This window comes from Mustela nivalis, assembly GCF_964662115.1.
Source record: "Mustela nivalis genome assembly, chromosome: 2".
NCBI classification, from domain to species: Eukaryota; Metazoa; Chordata; class Mammalia; order Carnivora; family Mustelidae; genus Mustela; species Mustela nivalis.
In genome coordinates, this window is record NC_139021.1 from 14,988,545 (window position 1) to 15,009,925 (window position 21,381).

Below are 21,381 nucleotides of genomic sequence, written 5' to 3' on the forward strand. Positions count from 1 at the left end.
CAAGCTCTTTCCTGTCTCAGGGTCTTTGCACTTGCTGTCCCCTTTACCTTCTGTCATATAATCCATCTCCCATATCCCACTGGTCTCTACTCAAACGTCACCTCCTCAGAAGAGGCCTTTTCTCCAAAACGGTATCTAAATATTCTATCTAAAATAGTCTCTTCACGTATCACTCTCTATCCCTTCCCTAGTTTTGTTTTCTTCACAGAGCTTAGTACTACCTGCCATTATACCACACACTGTTCAATTCTCTCTCTCCATTAAGAATGTCATTCTTCCACTCATTCCTTCCATTAGACCAACACCCACCAAGTCCCCACCCGGGGCACGTGTGGACAAAGGCCAAGCTCCAAGAGGCAGACAGATGCCCCAAGGCCAAGGGAGTGTTGACCAACTTCCCATCTCCCTCCTGAAATCCCTCTCAACACCTGGGGCAACAAGAGGCTTGCCTGTTTTAGGGTCAGAGAAGCTGCAGCCTGGAAAGAGCACTGGTCTAGGAGTTAAGACACATTTACACCAGACCTTCCAACATCCCCTTGGAGACCCCAAGCCTGGCATCTCACCAAACAATGCCTCAATGTCCCCACTTGTAACATGATTTGACATGTTTCAAACGGTAACATGAATGGAAATGCCTTAAGACACTGATTAAAAACACATGCCCCTTCCCCATAAAATATGAGTCAGTAGATCGTGCCTGGGGCCCAGGAATCAGCGTTCTTAACCCTCACCCAGGACAATGAGGTAGGTGGTCTAGGAAATACATTTTGGATATTCACGATGTTCCAACTACTTTTCAGCTGCAAAAATCTTCCTCTGAATAAAATTTTACCCAGAAAACCACATCTATTATATGTAAATCAGAGAGGACCTGGGCAGGGGAAGGAAGCAGGATGATGCTGGCTCCTCTTCAAGTTTGTCCTCTGACACCCGCTCCTTCCCATCACTCAGTGGTCCCAGACAACCTAGGGTTTCTTGGAACACAGTTCAAAAACCACCACTCTAGAGGTTCCCTAATCCAAGCATTGCATAAATATTGGTGAATATTTATCATGTGTTAGGCACTGTTCTAGATACTGGGTATCAAACAATAAACCCAACAGAGAAATCCCTCTTCTAACAGATTTCGCATTTACGAGGCTGACTTGCATGGGATGGTTTGCATGTATTAGCTCATTTACCTTTTTTTTTTTTTTTTTCAAGATTACTTATGTAGAGAGAGCGCGTGCATGTGCAAGCAGGAGAGGGGCAGAGGGAGAAGGGGAGAGAGAATCTCAAGCAGACTCCACGCTGAGCACAGAGCCTGACATGGGGCTTGATCTCATGACCCTGAGATCATGACCTGAGCTGAAATCAAGAGTCAGACACTGAACTGACTGAGCCACCCAGGCCCCCCTGTATTAGCTCATTTAATTCTTACCAGAACTTCACCAGACAACTACCAACATTTGTCATATTTTACAGGCCCAAGGAGAATAAATAACTTGCCCAAGGTCATAAGCCAAGGTTTGAACCCAGAAATTGTAGCTCTGGCCAACATGCTCATCCGAAACCCTGCCCAGTTCTCTGTGAGCACAGGAGGTCTGCGGGAGTCCACTGGGTGGACGGAGGAGGGGGTGGGGGGTGGAGGGGGGCCTGTCTGCCTGCCTTTCCCTGTGCAGGCTCAGACCTATCTCTCCAGCACTCAGGCCCTCTGGGGTTAAGACTCCGAGCCTGGGCTTCAGGTGAAACCAGATCCCATATGACTTCAAGTTGACGCAAGTGGCCTTTCTACCTGCAGGGACGCCGAGAGGCTCATCTCTGGGGCATAGAAGAATGTTCTGTCTGGACCAGGGGCTGAGTTTATTCTGGTCCCCGCTGCATTGCTTGGCCTGCTGTGGCGAAGACGCCCGTGTCCAGCAGCTCTGCCAGTGTTCCTAAGTGGACGGGCGACATCGATACGTCTGCAGTGAGAACATTAGCACCGAGTAAGGAAGCAGAGTGGGGACGCGGCCAAGGGAATGCTGAGTAAGGGCTGCGCACACATGAACAGATGAACTCTTCCAACGGGAGGTGGGGGGGGTGGTGGCTAGAGGTCATTTACACCCAGGCTGCTCTCCGCCAGCAGGGAAAGCGAGGTCCAACGGGAGGAGGTGTCTTGTGTAGGATTGTCTCGGCTATGTTCTCAGGCTCCTGCATTGCCTCTGAGGTCCAGAGTGACAGCCTTGGTGATGGATTAGAGGCAACGTGATGCGAGGCCATATCTCAGTCCCATCTTTTGCCCAGCTTTGGGATTCTGAGCGCTGAACAAGTGAACCTCAATTCCCCACACGTATGGTGGACGCGGGGACTGCACGGATTCGAAGACAATTCCGGCAACACCCCCGATACCAAGCTGCTACTCTAAGAAGTGCCTTCTCTCCCCTCCCCTCCTCCCAGATTCACCCAAAACTGACCCATTTTCAGGAATTAGCTCATCTTAACTGAGAACTGTTAGGTCTCTGCTTGTGAATGGGTTTCAACCCCAGGCTGCGCTGGCTGTGATTGGTGGGCTGGCAAGGTCCTCCGTGCCCACTCATGAGAAGCAGTGTTTAGGATTTTTTTTTTTTTTTTTTTGGATGGTTGGATTGACTTGCTGCTTTGACCATCGTTGACGTGGGTTACTGGGTAGCCAACACTGGCTGAGCATTTTGTAAATGTCAGGGAAATGCTTTACAGGCGGGATCTCATTTCAGCTGCCCAGTCTCGGGAGGCGAGAATTCTTACTGACCCCGTTTCACAAATAAGGCAACTGAGGCTGAAGTGGGTGGTACTCGGGCCCCCCTTTAAGCCCTGGGCCTCTGTGACTCCAGGCTCCTCTCTTTGCCACCCTACTGGCTCCTCTCTTTGCCACCCAACTAAGCTACCCCTACTTAATTCTCTTAATCCCTTCTCTCCTTGTGGGATCCCAGAGAGACCCTGGGAATCAAGGTGGTACGGGCAAACTGGCGGTTTCGGGTCACAACCCCCCTCCCCCTGCCCAGGGTGAGTTTCTGACACCCTAGGGGAGCAGGACTGCTAGACAAGGTCAGAGAAGCCAGATTGCTTGCCCCTGAAGTTGCCTACGGTCAAGGTCAGCAGGACCCCAGGCAGCAGGTGGTGGGAAGGCTGACCCCCACAGCACTGCCCTGCTCCCTGCCACTGACCCACCCCTCCAAACGGATCCCGCAGGGCAGTCAACACTGACTTTGACAAGCCTGCAAACCAGAAGGGAAAGAGCAGGGAAGATGGAAGAGAGAAGGGGAAATGATTAAGAATGACAAGACGAACACTAATCTCTGACTACACTCCCAGGCCAGGTCCTTGCTGTGATTTACCCCCGGTCCTGCCTGCAGAGCGCTGTGCAAAACACTTACTCTGTGTACCATTTTATGGATGAGGAAATTCTGGGTCAGAGGGAGTTTTGCAATTTGCTGAAGATCACGGGGCGTTTAGTAAGTAGCTATAGGCTGGGATGCAAATCCGGGTCTGTCTCACCTCCCAGCTGGGCTCCTTCCACTTTGAAGCGATGTGCCTGACTCTCAAGGCGGCTGTGTGGAACCCCAGGCCTGGCCCTGGACAGGCAGGACTTTGTGTAACCGTCACCGCCTCAGCCTGTTGCCGCCACCGAGGCAGGGAGAGGTCAGGTGACTTGTCTCATTCCTAAAGCTAATCAGGTACCGAGCTAGGATTTGCGACCAGGTAGCTCTAGCCCTGAAGTTCAAACTTCATCCTCTTTACTCCTAGCTTTGCAGAGTGTCCAATGCAAAGCGTTTTCCCTCGAGGGAGTCGGGGTATACTGACATGATAAGACTTTCACTGTGAGAATAAGACAGAAAAGTTGAACCCCTGCCGAAATGGGGGTGGCAGGTCACCTACATGTTAAAGGCACATTCTTTAGGGTGAGACTCTGCATGTCAGGGTCCCATTCGTTCTCTGGGTGACCTTGAAGAAGTTATTTCACCTCTCTGGGCTTTCCGTACTTACCTGCAAGATGGGACAAATAACAATGTGTCTGAGAAATACTGAGGGCTCGGGGGCTGCTGGGGGAAATGCCATTCACAGATTCACTTCCCCAGAGAAGAAGTAAGAGAGATGCTTATCAGCAGGAAACCACTCTAACTCCGGCTACGGAGAAAGAAATTTCTGGATATGAGAAGCATCGACTGCAAATTGGCTCTTCTTTCCCCTCTCGGGTGTGGCTTTCCTGCGGGAACACGGGAGTGAGGTTGGGCTAACGACTTCCTGGCCCCTGAAGGCTGCGGCCCCTGCCCAGGCGCAGGGCACAGACTGAGCAACTGTCCCCAGGACGGCAGGGAGCAGGTCGGCTGGCTCTCCACCTCCCAGAGACCAGAAACCCTCTTGACTCAGAGCCCGGATGAGAAATGCGCTCTGGAGTGTACAAGAGCCCCGACTCCCACAGGCCTTCCTCTTTAGCCAGAGGGTGCGCCTTCCTTGCAGGGACATCCCCCCAGCTCACCCCCGCGGTCTTCGAGCTGATGAGGAGTGGAATTACAGTTTGTGAGGGAGCAGCACAGCCCCCCCACAGGCTCAGTCATGAACAGATGAGGAAACGGACAGAGACACTCACGCAGTCACTGGTCTAAAGGTCAGACCGAGACACTGACTTTTCAAAATGTCATGTCCCGTGGCAAGAAAAGTCGCTGACACATTCCATGGAAACGCCTCACGTTCACCTCCTTTTGCTCTAGACATGTTCTGGAAGGTCACACCAGCCAGCACCCCAAGGAGCCGGAGCAGCCGGGCAGGGCCTGGGGAGGCTGGGTCCGCAGGGACCGTGCCTCCAGGTCTCGGCCTCGATTTCCCCTCGCTGAAAATGGGGGCAGTGTGGGCTTAATGTGTTTTATAAATAAGCTTTCCATTTTGGAATAATTTGAGGGGTACAGGAAAGTTGCAAAGATAGTACAGAGGCCCTCACTCGGTTTGCTCCAAGGTTACCCATCATTCCTGTGGTACAGTTGGCACAATTAAGAAGCCAACACTGGCGCGTTGGTATCCATTCAACTCCAGACTTTCCTCAGATTACATTCATTTTCCCATTAACAGCTTCTTTCTGTTCCAGGACACCACACCGCATTTAAGATGAAACAAATAGCCTGTAAGGTTTAGAAAGTCCCCTCCCCAGTCCAAAAACAAAGGGACAATAGGCCTTAAGGGCTTTGGGTGTGCTAATTAGCAAATGAATGCCATGCAGTGTGACTTTGGGCAAATCCCTTGCCTTCTCTGAACCTCAGACTCTTCATCTGTCCAAAGGGGGGAATAGCAGTACTGCTTGCTTTATAGGGGTGCCAGGAGGTAATCCTTTGCTAATCCTCTTAGAACGCCATGAGCACCCCATTGATAATCTCAGCTTGTAGAAATCATAGCCCGACAACAGGACTAATCCCTCATACTTACACTTCCTGGCAGAAAATGTCCCAGTATAACGGCTACTCCAAAAAGACGACTTTGTGTCGCTGACCTAATCTGCAAAGCACAGGACAGGAAGGGACAAAGACTGGCAGTTCCCAGGCCTGGGCTGGAGTCTGCCCCTCTCCCCGCTGGCTGAGGGACCTTGGGCAGAGACAGTCCAGACTCTGGGTCTCAGCATCCACATCTGTTAAATGGGAACAGATCACCCACCTTACATGGTTGCTGAGAAGACAGAGTGAGGTATGTGTCGTCAAACATCAGGGAAGACTTGAGGTGTGACGTTTGGCTGCATCTTGCCTTTCTATCTCTTCTAGGAACCACAAGTCCACTGTAGTTGGGATCCTTGCAGAATCCACCAAAACCTGATGGGCGTGGTTCCGCAGGGCTGGTGATGAGATCTGCTCGCCATTTTTCCCCCCCAATGGGGGTAGGGGACGATTAACTAAACATTTGCCCTCTCTTTCCCTGCCAAAGCCTTGTTAACAAGCCAATTCCATAATCTTCATTGCTGCAATGCCTTTCCTTGCCCAGAGCGAAATTAGACAGCACACCCAGCTGTGCTGTTTAAAAGGGAGATCAAAACTATTCCCATGGTCAGTCTGACGAAGATCGTTAGGGGACCTATTTCCACAGAATTGCAGAATCATTCTGTTTTCCCAGGATGGCAGCTGAAGGGACAAAAGAAGGAAACCAAAGAGCATCACTCCCATTTAAAGATGAGCAAATGAGAACTACAGCGGCAGATCTGTTTGCTCAAGGTCATACGGTGGAAGGGATTCCAAGATAGGACAAGACCCCGGTCCCAAGATTTCTGTTTCCTTGGTTGTGGCTCTCTAAGTTGCTGAAAGACATCCATCCATCCATCCATCCATCCATCCACCCATCCGTCCATCCATCTGTGCTGGCACTGGGCACCTTCCTTGTGGCAAGCACTGTGCTGGGTGCTGGAGAACCAGGTGTGAATACGACTGTCACAGTCCCCAACCCCACGGAGCTACCCATTCAGTGAGCTCGGACTGAGGCTGGGTCCTCTGTTTCCCGAAGGTCCACAGTACGTGGCACACGACGGGTCACAGTCGTTTACTCAATCCTGCCTCTCTCATCTTGGGTAATGCTCCCACCTGTATGACTCATGCACTGGGTCTTTCGGAAGAGGTTAAGTAGGTTAAAAGCTCAGTATTTGTGTTTACCTTAAACCACCTCTTTCAATCATCATCTCCTACCGGACGACTTTCATGCTGCCTTGTGCAGACACAACAACAACACTGAGCAAGGAAGGAGTCCAAAGACCCGAATTCAAGTCCCAGCTCTGAGCCACTTACCCTGGAGTCGCTACTGAAAGACACCGGTGACTCAGTTTTCTCATCTACAAAATGGAGCAAATAATATTTGTCTTGCCTAGTTCACTCAGCTTCTGAGAATATAGAAGGGGGAAGGGGGGGGAGGGCAAGAGTAAACCTTCTAGAAGATGAGCTATGAACAAAAGGTTATGGAGATGTTACTTGCATGATTTACTCCAACAACAAGTAGGTTGAGGACACAAGGGGAAATAAAAGTGACCAGCTTTCCAGCCGGTGCTCGCACACTCATTCTAAACTTCTATAGCACAACTGGGTTGAAATTGCCCCAGATTTGTTCCCACCCGGGAAGAGATTACATTTCGGTATCTGTGGCATCACATGCCATCACAGCCAATCCTGACCCATATTTGTCTCCACTTGGTACATGTAACAACAGTACTAAGATATGTTGTAACCTTAATTGCTTGCAAAGTGTTTTGAAATCCTTAGATTAAAAAGCTCAGGGAAGTCCAAAGTATTAGCCTTCTGTGTGCCCAAGGAGTTCCACGGAGCCTTGTCTAGATTTGTTGGAACAAGGAGACACCATACTGTGTATTCTGAGGCCACAGGAAATTCGAGATTTAAAGGTCTTATTCATGGGATGACCCTAGACCAACCCCAGGCTTCCTAGTTTCTAAGCTACTCGGGCATTTGGCCATCTCCCCGCGCTGCTTTTGATGTGCTTTTTCCATTTCTTTTAAGTTCCTGGGTCACGAGGCCTGAGTTGCAATTTACTTCAGTGTCATAGGGCCATCCCAGGCTGAGTCCTAGAAAAAGTCAGTTGTGTCATCCGTGACTTCGGTTTGCCTCTTCGTTTAAACCCAGAGTTGATTTATTCCTTCCATTCTAATTTTCACTCTGAAAACAATTTGAAATTCTACCCCATAGGAGTGACCCTTGGAGTGGGTGTCAGGCAGGGACTGAACGGGACAGGGGATCCCGGCATCCTCCAAGTGAACTGCATCCAGATGCTGGTTTTGCCAGCGTCTTCCGGTGTTGGGCTTGTGAAAATTCAGAGCTAAATACTTTCATGTGCATTTGTCTGTATACTTGTTAACATTTTACAGCGTAAAGTCTTTTTTAAATCACTCCCGATGCTAATTTACTTCACTTAAAATAGATTCTGATGTAACCCAGAAGCTATAAACCTAATTATATAAGAATCCTTTCTTTCTCTGTACCTCTGTGATTCAAAATCATGTCGCTTTAGTTTCTCCTCCCTTTATTTCCAGTTTTACACTTAGAGGGTAAAAAGGAAAACCATCAATTAGCCTTTTTAATGAAATCTAATGGGGGGGGGGGTGGAGGCTGGTTCTCGGTGGGAAGCCTGGGATGCCCTCAGGGACACATGCAGACCTCGAACAGCTGTAACAGAGTTCTGTTGGATCTGCCTGGGTCCACTTTCCTCCCCCGCCACAGCTTTCATTAAATTCTCAAGGCTCCCGGACCTAAAAAAGACCAAAAGCCACAGGGATTGTTCCATGGCTCCTCTTCAAATGTTTCTCGGCTCTGCACCAACCCACAGCCCTCACCCACCTGATTTCACGAAACTGGCTTCACCCATCAGAATGAATTTGCCCACTTCAATGGAAAAAGTGAATGGGTTCTGCTCCGCCAAAGGTCACGCGTCGTGTGCATTTCCCCCGTGATATTCCAGAGCCCGCGGCCGGAGACCTTCGCATCCCCGGCACAGCTGCACACGGCGGAAGGCAGACCAGACTCAAAAGGAATGCATGCCCCTATTTACGAAACCAGATTTATTAAAATTTCTCTACAAGTCAGAAACGGCCGTCTCACCGTTCACATATATACACATGTACAGGAAGGATCTAGTGTTTCGAGCTTTCCCGGCAGAAGCCCCGGCCAGCCCGGGGTCCCCAGCCGAGTAACGTATCACAGATACAACCGTCGAAAAACCACGAGCACGTTAGTCCGACAGAGGCCTCTGTCCTCCCTCTTCTCCGAGTCCCATGATTCTGTCAAGGTAATATTGCCGATAATCATTCACATTTCACGTGGTTTTAGACACGCAGGTAATTCAGACAGACGCAGACAACGAAACAAGCCTCGGAGCCGGAACAACAAAACATATCGGACCGAAGGTATAAAAGGCAAAATATATATACATACAAAGTACACAGTACGTGAGGTATACACAGCATTCTCACAATGCAGGTTAGGTGTTTGCCTAGGCGTAGCCCTTAAAAATGACTGCCTGGTTTTGTGCCATTTTCTCAGAATACAGTATGTTTGGTTTACCCGTTTAACCACTGAGACATTTACTGATATTTCATGTGTTCTGCTTTTTTTAATGCGAGTTGCAGTTTTCTCTGTTAAGCTCTAAGCTTCTGTAGGTAGTGAGCTCCCATCTCTGGAAGCATTCAAACAGAGGCCGGCTTCCCACCTGAAGGAAGCTGAAGGGAGGATAGGGGTGGGGCTGGGGCTGGGGGGAATTTCTGCCTTGGGAGGTGGCAGAAATAGGAAAGAAAGTCGGAGATACTTTTAAAGGCTCTTCCGACTTTAAAGATTTGGGGCCATTTCGCTCTAGGTGCTGATTACAGAGACGGATTCGTAAACCACACCAAATTTAAAATATGAACCCATCATGCAAAACTGCAAACGCACGCACAATGCCAGAGGCAGACCGTATCCATGAAGGGTTAAAGTACAGTCCTGGAGGTGGGTCCGAGCATCATTCCAGCCGATCCAAAATTCGCTTTCTCTAAAGCACGAAGAGGTTTAGCTTCTGCTCTTGGGAGAGGCGACGAGAGCCTCCCCTTCTCTTTCTTCTCGTGGACAAAATGCTCCACCCTGAGATGGTCTTGGGAACAAAGGCTCAAGGCTGACACGTTTGAGGGGAACCAACAAAGCTACCGGATTCCAAGGGCTCAAGTTGACCTTACAAATCTGCAGTCTCTCGGTCTGAGCTCAGAGTTCTGAAATAGCCAGGAGTCCGAATCTTTTGTGATGCTTCTCCACGGTTAGCTGGTAAGTGCTTTTCTAGCAAATAAGGGGACATTTCAAGGTCAGAAAGAAGGCATTAGTGCAAATGAGGTCTTGGCAGGAAACGGAGGAGAGAGTCTGGGTTGGTGGTGCGAACAGGCTCCTACGCTCCTCAAACAGTCTGCTCCCACAAAGGAGCAGGGTCACTGGTAAGTGTGAGTGTGAAGAAAGGGTGTGTATTAACCCAAACCCAAAAAAGAACTTTCCAGTAGAGAAGCTAGGTAGCTCCCAAAGACAAGTTCAAAGATGGCAGGTTTATTGGCCCAAATCATTGGTCACCCCTTTGAAATACGGTTATTGCCCCAAAATGCCACCGTGAGACTTACTTCCTCTCCCTTTAAAATGTTCGAGTTCCTTCCACCTAACCAGGTGCTGCTATAGGATTTCCACACTCTTTGCGCCTCTGCAGCCACAGAACCGCCCCGTGTCTGACAGCGCGCGGCAGTTGGCGAGGGACCACTGAGGAGGGCAATGACCTTGCAGGGCAGCCGACCGGCGCGTGCGGGGCTCAGACCCGGCCAGTCACTCATCACAACAAAGAAGAGGGCGCCACATTGAGGTCAGCAGCTACAATCTTCACGGCGTCACGAATCTGGCTGGCAGCGCGTCTCAAGGCCTGTCCATCTTTAGAAATGGAAATGCCAAGTGTGAGAATTATGAGGTTTCTGAGGTTTGGGGATTAGCAGAAGAAGGAACTAATGTCACTGTCCTCTTGGTACTCTGGAACAATCTGGTCTGAAGTTCCTATTTCTGGGTCGACGTAGCCAGGTTGCAAGACAGACTCGAACCACGGATGGAGTAAGATCTCGGGAGCAGTGAGTCTCTCGGAGGGCTCCCGCCGCAGGAGGCTGCGGATGAGGCACCGAGCTTTGGGGGAGATGTGGTCAGGAATGCAGAACTGTCCACGGCGGATTTTGGAGAAGAGGGCACTGGGATCTGAGTCATGGAAGGGGTAGCGGCCCACCAGGAGGGTGTAGAGCATCACCCCGAGGCTCCAAACGTCGGCCGCCTTTCCGGAGTAGGTCCCCGTGGTGTTCAGAATCTCAGGGCTCACGTAGGCCGGGCAGCCGTGTTTGTCTGACAGAGCATCGTCCTCCCCCTTGATGATGTGTGTGTCTTCTAGACTTTCCAGTCTGAGCTGGCTTCTGCAGGAGAGGAAACGAGCTATTACTTCCAGATCAGCTGCTATGAAAAACAAAGCGTTCTCTATAACAGCACCCACAGGCACTAAAAGGAAAGGCCCCGGGAATGCCATTTACCCCTTCATCCAGTAAGCAGTGCCCTGCGACCTCCCAGGACTCAGGATTTCACAAACCAATACGAACTGCAATAAACATTTGCAAAGTATCGAGAGAGAGCCTGGGGCGGAGGGTATGATGCAAAGCCCCAAACACTATTCATTATGCTAGCGCTTAGAAGAGATATCCTAATAGGGTTACACAATTTACAAAGTTCACATTGCAGAAGTGGGAACTTGTCTTAGGGGAATGCTGACATTTTTTACAAAGCTATCAGGGAAGAATAGTATAGCCTACTTCTTCAGTGCGGGCGGTGGGAGGGGGATGGGGAGCGGAGCATCCTATAGGCCCATCTTTTTCTTATCATGCCCCTGTGGGCTACCCGGGCCCATACTTTGCACTACAGGACATGGGGCCCCAAGTCACTGGTATTATGGTCACATTGCCAGCACTCTTGCTCACGCTGACATATTCGCACAGAGGGAACCCCGTCCACCTGGGCCCAGGCCGGGGTAACTGTGATGGGCAAGGCACCAGGAATGTTAATTACACTTATTGGGGTGTTTAATTGCACGAGCCTGGACCAAGAGGTTATAGGAGCAAACAGAAGTGGCTGATGGATTTCAGAGATGCAGGGCCTGCGAACATCTGTACCCACGGAATGCCCATCAACACCTGACCCTCTTACTTCCAAGTTGGGGGCTTATCTGTTCAGGTAACCGCTAAGGTCTGAAAAATATCTTTAGGCAAAGGCTCTCATCTGAAGCTGCTGGTGCCTCCTTACTCAGACCCAGCCACCCACGGTTCACGGATTCCCCCAAAGCCCAGAGGCACGTGGGGAGCCTCTATCATCTGGTAGCAGACTGTGCTCCTCCCTGCTTCTCTGAAATAGCCCTGTTTCAGTAAGCCACTGGTTGTGAAGTCAAATGCAAACATTTGGTACTGGCTAATAGGTCAATTTCTTTTCCTCTCAAAGGTCTGGTTGTTTTTTTTTTTCTTCCTGCCTTCCTGTTCCCTGGAGTGTAGTATACATGTGCTAACTTCAGTATGTCCTCAGCCTGACCTCCCCGTCGTTATGTAAAATACCCATTGGTTCTGTAAACGGAAAATATGACTCAACCCACACTGTCTGCCCCTGATTGGCTGCTGTAGTACTAAAACCCTGCACCTGTGCTGGTTACACGAATATCGTCAGCCTGCCATTGCTTAACCCTCGGGTTGCCAAACTCCGTGCACATGACATTCGCCTGTGCAATGCGGATTTCAAAAGCTAGTAAGGAGGTGTGTAAGGCATGTTTCAGAAAATACATCAACATATCAAAGGAGCATGTTCCAGGAATTGGAAACTTCTCCATTGCAAATGCTTTGCTTTTCTTTGCTAATCGGTTTGTGTTCCAATACGTATTGCAAGGTCTGATAGAAAGCTCTGCTTTATGGCAACTTAACCCTGTACTCTTTCCTTTGATCGGGAGGCAGGGGTAAAAACACACAGGCCGGGGCAGCCCCTCGTGAAAAACTGCAACAAAATAATGCACAGCCCTCCACAGTTCTACAAGGTGTATTGTTCTTAGTCTTCCCGTAAGGGATGTGGCCCACTTCTTAAAATCAGGTAAGGTTTACTTCCTGCAGCTTCCTGAATTCCCTCGCCCGAAACCTCAACTCGGAATCTCAATGTCTCATTATTCTTTTATCAAGCTCATCCTGTCCTTTATGAGGGAAGTCATGATCTATATTTAGCAACCAATTCGAGCCAACATCCATGTATTATTCAATGTGGCTATTTTCTGAAGATGTATCCAAACAAGAGGTCTAAAAAGTCACCAGGGAATGTGAAGAAAGTCCTGGGGACCAGCCGGAAGTGGACCGGGCATATGGTACAAAGACGGAGGGCGGAAGAGTGCACATACAACAGTTTAGTTCTGTGATACTTCCTAGGTACCAAAAAAATAAAAAATAAAAAAACCCACTTGGCAGAAGCAAGAATTTGAGACCCTCCTTTAGGCGTCAATGTTGTGAAGGGCGGGTTGGCCATTTGTACGCCCAGAAGAACTGACCTTTCTGACCACAATGGGGAATAAACTTGATCTTGGAATGGAAGTGGGGCAGGCCTCCTGTCCTCATGTGACATCCCACAGAAAGAAGCACCGAGGTATCCCCGGGCCACATCCACCAGAGTGCAGAATAAACCATCCTTGGCCGTGGTTCCTTGGGAGAGGACTTCTAAATACTAATTCTCGGACAACAGAGCCCTCGGCTTTGGTGTGAACCAACACTCTGCACCTAACCCCGCAACCTGCCCCAAAAGGCCGGATGAGGAGCTGCGGAGGCTGCTCACCTCTCCTCCGTGGAGAAGACGAATTTCCTAAGTTTCAGGTCCCCAAGCACGATGGCCGACTGGTGGCAGTGGGCAACAGCGGAAACGATCTGCTTGAAGAGCCGGGCAGCCTCCTCTTCCCGCAGCCTCTTCCGGCTGCGCACATAGGAGTGCATGTCCCCAAAGTCCTTCTCAAAGAACACATAGGCCTTGGTTTCCCCAAGGATCACTTCCACAATGCCGGTGATGTTCCTGTGTGACGGCAGCTGGATGTAAGGCCTGATTTTGTCCTGGTAGTGTTTAATGGGAAACACCTGCAGAGAGAAGGTGACCCCCCCAATTTAGGAGGCTAGGGAAGCAGAGGCTGTCCCCTGAATCCTGGACTGCAGCTTTCAATCTTTGGCCTCCAGACGGCAGTAAGTCTCCCTTCAAAGACACCCCCTTATCTCTGCCACCCCACTGTATGCAGCCCCAGGTACCTGACACCCCAAACCAGCACCATCCAGGGCTCTAGGCTAGCAAATACCCACGGGGTTACTCTACGGATGGTTTAAAAGAACTGCCTTCTATATATGTTACCTTCTTTCATGAGGCCATCACTCCCGCCCTTCCCGGCAAAGAGCTTACTAAAGCCCCCACCTTCTGCGGCCTGCCTTGTTTTGCAGACGAGGCTGCTGGAAGAAGCAGATATAAGGTCCCCCCTCCCCCCTGGATCTCCAGGAGTAGAAAATGCATGACCTGCTGCAGACCCGAAGCTCTCCACACGGAGAGCACAGAATGTGGGGACTCTGCAGTGGAAGCAGGGGCTGGGAAACATGCAGATATGTCATTAGTCAGAAGAACCGATGACTCGCAGAGAGACTATGACAACACAGCCTTAAACAACTTGCTACAGTCTGACTCAGGTGTAAGCAGCCTGGAGTTAAAATTGTCACCAGAGGGATATGGGATGGTCTCCCTGGTTTTTACATTTGTTTATCCCCCCCCACCCTCCCCCATGGGGGGGGGGCAGCTCCCCCCCCATCTTCACCAGGGAAATGGGTAGTATCTCCTCTCAGAAACTAGCTGGTCTCTTTAAGGGCCTTTTGTTTGGTCCGGTTACTCATATCCTAGACTGAACTGGAAACGGTGACACATGGGCTGTCACCATCTGGATTCAGCTATTATCTGTTCAGAGGAACTGGAAGGGGTTGCACAATGGCCAGACCCACCCCACCTCGGAGGTCTGGCTGCCCTGGCCCCGGCTAGAAAAATCTCTCTGCCGCCCCCCCACACCCCGCCCCACACACATATCCTCCCCAAACCGCTCTTAGCCCCACGACGGAGAAGAAAAGCCCCCCCCCCCCTTAAACCGGGCTGGAGCGCGCATTTGAAATTTCATTCAGGTCGGACAGTAGGTGGCAGCAGCAGGCCCGGGACCGGGGCGGGAGGTGGGGGGGGCGCGGGTGGAGTTCAGGTGAGTTGCCGACAACCCAAGAACGACTTCAACCAAGGGGTGACCCTGTCTTTCGGTTGGAAAGTAGCACCCGGGTGTCAGGCTCGCAAAGGCTGGGCTGTGGGAATGTTCCGCGTCTAGAGGCGCTGGAGGAGCACGCGGAGGACCCGGTCTCCAGGAGTTGTATCTCCTGCGAAGCGGAACCTCTCGCGTTCCTAAGAAAGTCGCTGGCCGACAAATGAAGACATGAACGGAAGCGAAGGTTCCTAGCCGGTACCGGCTTCCCAACACTTCTGCGCGGGGCGAATCCCCCGCCCTGGCTGGAAGACCGCCTCAGACCTGCTCTCTGGGGAGGACGAGGTTCTCATCCCGGCGCGGGTTCAAGCGGAATCCCCAAGCCGCGAGCCTGACACGGTCTTCCCACCCCTCACCACCCACAGGGGAGCCCAGGTGCCTTGGAGCCCCGGGAGAGAGCTGCCAGCTGCTCCAAGCTCCAAGGAGGCACCCACTGCAGGGCGTCCTTCCAGGACAAGGGGCGGGGGGAGCCAGGAAAAGGAGGGAGGGGGGAATGGCATGGCCCTGGAATCCATTTCAATTCCACAACTTCTTCGGAACTCCGTGCGCTAAAGTGGGAGCTAAGCAAAGCACAGAGATAAAGCCACTGAACACCGCACTTCCTCTTGCCGGCCGAGCCCCCATTCTACTGCTCCATCCGAAATCCCTCAATCCCCCAAGGGGTGCGAACCGTTCCAAATGCAACCCACCGCGCTCGAGTCACCGTGGGTGGCACCTGAGGCCCCGGCGCGGGCAAGCGAGACCCCAAGCGCCTTTGCCGGCCACCGCGCCCCCGCAACCCCACGGCAGGTCCCGACCCGGGGCGCCTACCTTGCAGCGCAGCTCCCGGCCGGTGTGGATGCACAGCGCCCGGGACACATGCTCGCGCTCCGCCAGGGGCAGCAGCAGGTAGTCTGCGATGCGGCTGGGCCCCGCCGCGCTCCCGGAGGTGCCGCCAGTCCCCGGCGCGGCGGGCGGCGGCTGCGGACTGCAGGGCGAGCCGGGGGGGCTGAGGTAGTCCGGAGGGCTCGAGCACTCGGAGAGGCGCGGGCACTTGGCCGCCACGGCCGCCGCATCGTCCGCGTCCAGCAGGCGTTTGGCCGGGGCGCTCCGGGCGGCCGGGAGCAGCAAGGCCGGGCCGCGGGGCTGCGAGGCGCCGCTCATGGCAGAGCGCACAGGACCGACCCGCATCCCGTCCCGGGCCGGGGCGGCCCCGGCTTTGTAGGTCCCGGGATCCGCGCGGGAAGGCGCTGCGGGCTCGGCGCCGGCGCCGAGACCTACTCCAACAGGCGGGATGGACTTTGCAGACGGAGCTCGGCTCAGCCCCCACTGGGGGCGAGGCAGGAGCCGCTCCCGGGCGCTCGCGTTGCACGCGGGAAGCACGCTGGCCGCGCGTCCGGAGGGAGCAGAGGCCGGCTGGGGTCCCGGGATCACCGCGGGCACCGGCTCGGGGCGGCTGGCCGGAGGCGGCCGCCGCTATTGTTGTCGAGGCCGCCGACAGTCCCGGAGGCAGAGGCGGCGGCGGCTGGTGTTCCCGACGTCCCGAGTCGCGAGCGCAGGATTCCGCAGGCTCGCCAGAGCCGCGGAGCGAATGCACTTCCGAAAGCCCGAAGTCCCGGAGAGAAAGCCGGAGCAACTTTTCCGCGGCGCTCGGGATCCTGCGCGCTCCTGGGCTCCCGGCGTGTGTGTGAGCGAGCGAGACGCGCTCGGAGAGAGTGACTGAGTGTGAGTGAGTGTGTGCGCCGCACCGATCCCGGCCAGTGCACTCCTCCTTCTCCTTTTCCTCCACCTCCTCCGCCTCTCGGTGACTCACGCTGTATACACACACACACTCACAGGCCGGGCTGTGTAAACAGTTGGGAAGCCGGGTTGAGCAATGAGGTGGCTGCGACGACTCTGGCCCCGCCGCCCGGCAAGCAGTCACCGAAGCGGAGGGAGGAGACCGGGGCAAGGGGGGAGCAGGGGGGAGGAGGTGGAGCTGGGTCGGCAGGGGCAACGGGGGTGGCCCGAAGGCTGGGGATGCTCGGGGCTGCGCGCGCTCCGGGGCAGGTGGTGTGTCCCGAGCGGGCTGGGACGCGCGCACACGCCCCCCCGGGCTGGGATGGGCAGGAGGCGGCGCGCCCCCTCCCGCAGGCCCGGGACTCGGCTCTAGCAGCCGGGGAGGGGGCGGAGGAAAAGTTCCCGTGACGTCAGGGTCCCGGGGAAGTGGGCGGGAGGGGCGGGGCCACGGGGGGGCGAAGCGACCGCTGATTGGTGCGCGCCCCTCATTCACACCGAGCACAATGGGCTGCGGGCGCGCGCATCCCGGTTCTCGGCCCCAGCTGCTCGCTGCCGCGGGACGGTTACGCCGTTCGCCCCAGGGATCCCTCCACCGCCGCCAGCCTGGAGACCTCGGATAGGAGCCGTGGGCGCCGCCCAGGCCCGGCTGCCGCCGGAGGAAGGGAGGATAGGAAAGGTGATGAATTCCAGAATCAGTCATTCACCCCCACGCGGTAGTTCCGGGGAAGACCTATGCGTGGTAGTGGATGTGGCTTTTTTTTTTTTCCCTTTTCCTTCCCCCTCCCAGCTCTAATCCCCAGCGTCTGTTCGCTTCCACAAATAGAACCTTCTGTTGGATGAAATAAAAGCAAACACTGGGCCTTCTGCGCTGCCTCCACCTCCACGCCCCTCCCGCGCCTGCCGCCCTCCCGGATTGCACGGAAATAGCTTCTCCAGACTCCCCGGCCGCCCCTTCGCGGTGACTCGCAGAAAGAGCTTCCTGAGCCGGGGCCGGTGGGAAACAAAGGATGTGGGAAACAGGCGGAAGGGGCCCACGTGGCTGCCGCCAGATTCCTGCCCCCTCCCCGGCCTCCGCAAGCGCAGCAGGGTCTGGGGCCCCGGTGCCAGCCCGGGTTCCGTGGTGGGCGGGTAGGGGAGTAGAAGTCATTGTGGCCACCAACTGTGATGCTGCCTACACCCGGACATCCCTGCCAGGTTGTGTGCGTACATTCGTGCAGCGTGATTTGGGTGAGCATGAAATGTGTGCCAGACCCTGCACCAAGAAACCTCCATGAGAAAATAATTTTACAATCTGCCGTTTTTCTTTCTTGAGAGAACCAAGTCAGTTTCGGGTCTCTGGACAACCCAACACAGATAACTCTTTCAGAGCGACTTATGCACTCCTGCTCAAGGCTTAATTCTCTAAAACGAGGTGGAGCCCCAACGATAAATTCTTTTACATATTAAATCTCCATTCATTCAACAAACACTAATTAAGCATCTACTAAAGGCCAGACACTGGGGATTAGACATTGGAAATGCAAAGAATAACTGCTCACATTAATTGAGGTCTGTAATGTGTCAGGCACTGTTCTTAGCATTTTACACATAATACCTCGCTTTGGTTTTACAACTGGCCTGGGGAGGGGGGGGTTGCCCCATTTCATAGAAGAAGCCTTCAACAATTTGAGTTCCTTGCCGGATTGGAGTCGCTAGTGAGCGGTGGAGCTTTCAGGCTCTTAAGCTCTCATGGGGACCCAAGGGAGAGATTACAGTGTGTTTGGGAGAGAAGAGCACTAGGGAGGAGGGCCAGCTAGAAGGCAGTGTTTGACCTGGGTGGATGTGCGGCACTGTGGGATCCTTGCTGGGGGAGGGGGCGTGGTATGAATGGCGGCTGTGGGGGGAAGAAAGGATGGCTCAGAGGCAAGCAAGGGTGGTGGGAGCTTTAGAAGTTGTGAAGGGCTCCAGTGCTGTACTGAGGAGGTTGCCCTCGGTCCTGTGGCCAGGACAGAGCCTACCTGAGGTTTTCCTCCTTTCAGTTTATTCCGTGCGGTGCCGGTCTTTAAGAACCACTGATCTACCAGCTGGGCATGTGCACCTGGATGGCAAACTCTACATGAGCCAGCAGCACCTTCCTCCAAGGGGTGCGCTTCCTTCTCTGTCTTCCTGGAGAAAGCATCACCAGCACTCACCCCACCCACCCTCCTGGGCACTCACTGCCCCTTGAATCTGCCCTTTTCCCGTTACCCCCAGCCAGTCTTGGGGGCCATCCTAGATCTCGCTGAGCCATCCCCTGCCCCCCTCCCCAGCTCTCTGGCACTGTCCCTGGCAAATGCGTTCCCACGCTTTCTTACCCACTAGCTTCCAGCTTGGTTTCCCAGTGAGAGGGCCTAGAGGGAGATGGGAAGGTGGGGAGCTGCTACTGCTTCCCTTTCGCTCTGCCCGGGGCTCTGGCCACCGCTCCTCTGCGGCTCCTGCCCCACCTAGGCAGCCCTCTGCAGGGCTACTGGAGTGTGCTGCGAGATCCCCCTTCTGGATTTACTTCTCCAGTTGCTGGGATTATGTTTTGGAAGCCCCTTTTGAAAATTGCCTTCACTGAGAAGAGCTACCTTGCCCAAGGCCACACTCCCTTCCCAAGAGGTCTGTATCCAGTGGTTGCAGTAAAAGCGTCCAGCCTCCTTGTCCCAACTTGGTTGGACTCTGAAGGGGCTCCCAGCTTGACGGTCATCCGAGGCCCTCCTTGAGACTGCACTCAGCCCAGCTTTTCCCTCTGCCCAATCCTGTTCAGTCCCTTCCCTGAGAAGCCTCTACACGCTAGTCTCCATCTCTGACTCTGCTTCTTCAGGAACCCAACCTTGGCAGCCCTCCCTCTTCACAGTTCTGCTTTACTCTAGGGACTCTTGCTCCTGGGATCAAATGCCACCTCTTTCGTCCCCTCCAGGCCCTCCGGTGGCAGCAGCTTCCTGATGCTGCTAATCTCTGGGTTGCCCCTCCCCCCGCAAAAAAAAAAAAAAACACACACAAGCCGTGTTGTTCTGTTCTTCCAAAACTTTTGTAACTAATTCTCCACTGTTCATTTTTTCCAGGGAACTTCTTAGCCTGTTGCATTTCCCAATAAGACCCCGGTGGAGACCAACCCTATACTTGTCCCATGTCCATCCCCTCCTCTCTACTCCCACGATCTTTGTTCAGGACCTCCCCCTGGGCTTCTGCAGCAAGCTGCCTACTGGGTCATTCATTCATCCCTTCAACAAACAGTGAGCACCCAGGCTGCCAGCACGCCTAAGAGGGGCTGATACAGCAGTGTGCAGGACAAAACGTGCCCTCTACCTCCAAATCCATTCACTGCACATCTATTTCTAAAATTTGAATCTGATCATAGCAGACCCTGGCCTAAAACTTTGCAGGGACCCTCAGATAAAATCTAAATGTGTGTGGAAATAGAAGCCCTCTTTTTGGTCCCACTTCCCTTCCCAACTGCAACTTTGTGTCTCCGTACCTCTGTTCTCCCTCTTGTCAGCTCCTGCCAGGGTCCTAAACATGCCAGGCCAATTCACACCTCTGCACTTTTGCCTGGCCTGATTCCTCTCACTAGAATCCCTCCCCCACCCCTAGCTTCCCCTACCAATCTGATAAACTCCTATTCATCCTTCAAAACACCACTCAGATTTCCCCCAGGACCACAGTCAGATTTAAATGATCTCCTGGGTGCTGTTGAGTCCTCCATCCAGCTTTCTTTCATGGCACCTTCCACTCAGCTGTGTTCCCACAGGGCAGGGCCCACATTGTATTGGGTCTTCTATCTCCAGTCCCCAGTCCAGTGTGCATTGTAAAGGAGGGGCTCCGGAGTGTCAAGCCAATGAATGTTGTCAGGGCAGAGGGTCACACGCAGGGAAGGTGCAGGGGAAGAAGAGGCATTTGAGCAGAGACGGGGGCTGAGGGATAGGGCCCAGATTTCAGAGTTGAATGTCGAGCCTGGAAGCAACAGGACGTGGCAGTTGGGGAAAAGAATAAAGGGCTTGAGTTTTGGCGGGAGATGGACATGGACCCTTGATGAAGCTGAGATCAGGTCAGCCAAGGGGACAAGAGAGCTAAAATTGTCTTGATTTCATTGCTGGGGCTTTCTCTGCTGGCAAAGTCTGGATGGACCTTCCATCAGAGGTTTTTCAGATACTGATTTGAGGAAACTTATTATGGGCCCTCAGTTATCTCACCTTTGAAATGGCATCATAAAGGCCTGCTTTTGCTCCCTGATGAGGTTCTTATGGAAACCAATAGGTACCAAGATGTGAAAAGTCCTTTTTGAGGTGCCTACCCATCCATAAACGTGATTGTCAGGTATGGGGATTCCTTGACTTTAAACTATGTTCCCTTAGTCAACGAATGTTCAACGAATATTCGTTCAAGGTTTGCCTTATGGCAGAACTGAAAAAGGCTTCTACTATGAAAATCCAAACTGACAAATATAAACATTTGCAAATAAGTAAACAAAAGGTTCATTAGGCAGCGATTCTTCCCATTTTGCAAGGAGGGTTTACCACGTGATGCCATTAGCAAGCTCCTTTGGTGTATTTTTTACGTGGCTTGGTAACAACGGAAGCACCTTGGAGCAAAGAATCCCGGCTGTGCATGTATACACGTGTGTGCACACACCTGGCCTCAGCACAACACTAAGGGGACATCCAATGCTCAGTACATGGTGAACTGGGGAAAAAATTTGATTTCCCTCCAACTTTTCAGGAACTCACCTATTACGTAATATGGGGAGACCTGTATTGATTTTTCTGGACAGGGTTGAGCTCATCATGA

General features: G+C 52.9%; 1 protein-coding gene and 1 long non-coding RNA gene across 6 annotated transcripts in view; one reads left to right on the forward strand and one right to left on the reverse strand.

The window, feature by feature from the left end:
• Positions 1 to 8,512: 8,512 nt before the first annotated feature.
• TRIB1 (tribbles pseudokinase 1) overlaps positions 8,513 to 21,381 on the reverse strand; it is a 44,508-nt gene continuing 31,639 nt past the window's right edge. For 4 of the 5 annotated variants that reach the window (XM_082719715.1, XM_082719716.1, XM_082719717.1 and 1 more), the window contains 3 exons: positions 15,646 to 16,658; positions 13,347 to 13,639; positions 8,513 to 10,918 (listed from right to left, as the gene is read on the reverse strand). In XM_082719715.1, coding sequence (XP_082575841.1) covers positions 10,453 to 10,918; positions 13,347 to 13,639; positions 15,646 to 16,005 — 1,119 coding nt within the window. In that variant the 5' untranslated portion in view covers positions 16,006 to 16,658 and the 3' untranslated portion in view covers positions 8,513 to 10,452. Of the gene's footprint in view, positions 10,919 to 13,346; positions 13,640 to 15,645; positions 17,364 to 21,381 lie in introns of those variants that run through there. The other variant, XM_082719714.1, reaches the window with a different exon arrangement.
• Positions 17,131 to 17,880, forward strand: LOC309859202. The gene is made up of 2 exons (XR_014308610.1): positions 17,131 to 17,269; positions 17,417 to 17,880. It is a non-coding gene; the product is annotated as an uncharacterized lncRNA (long non-coding RNA).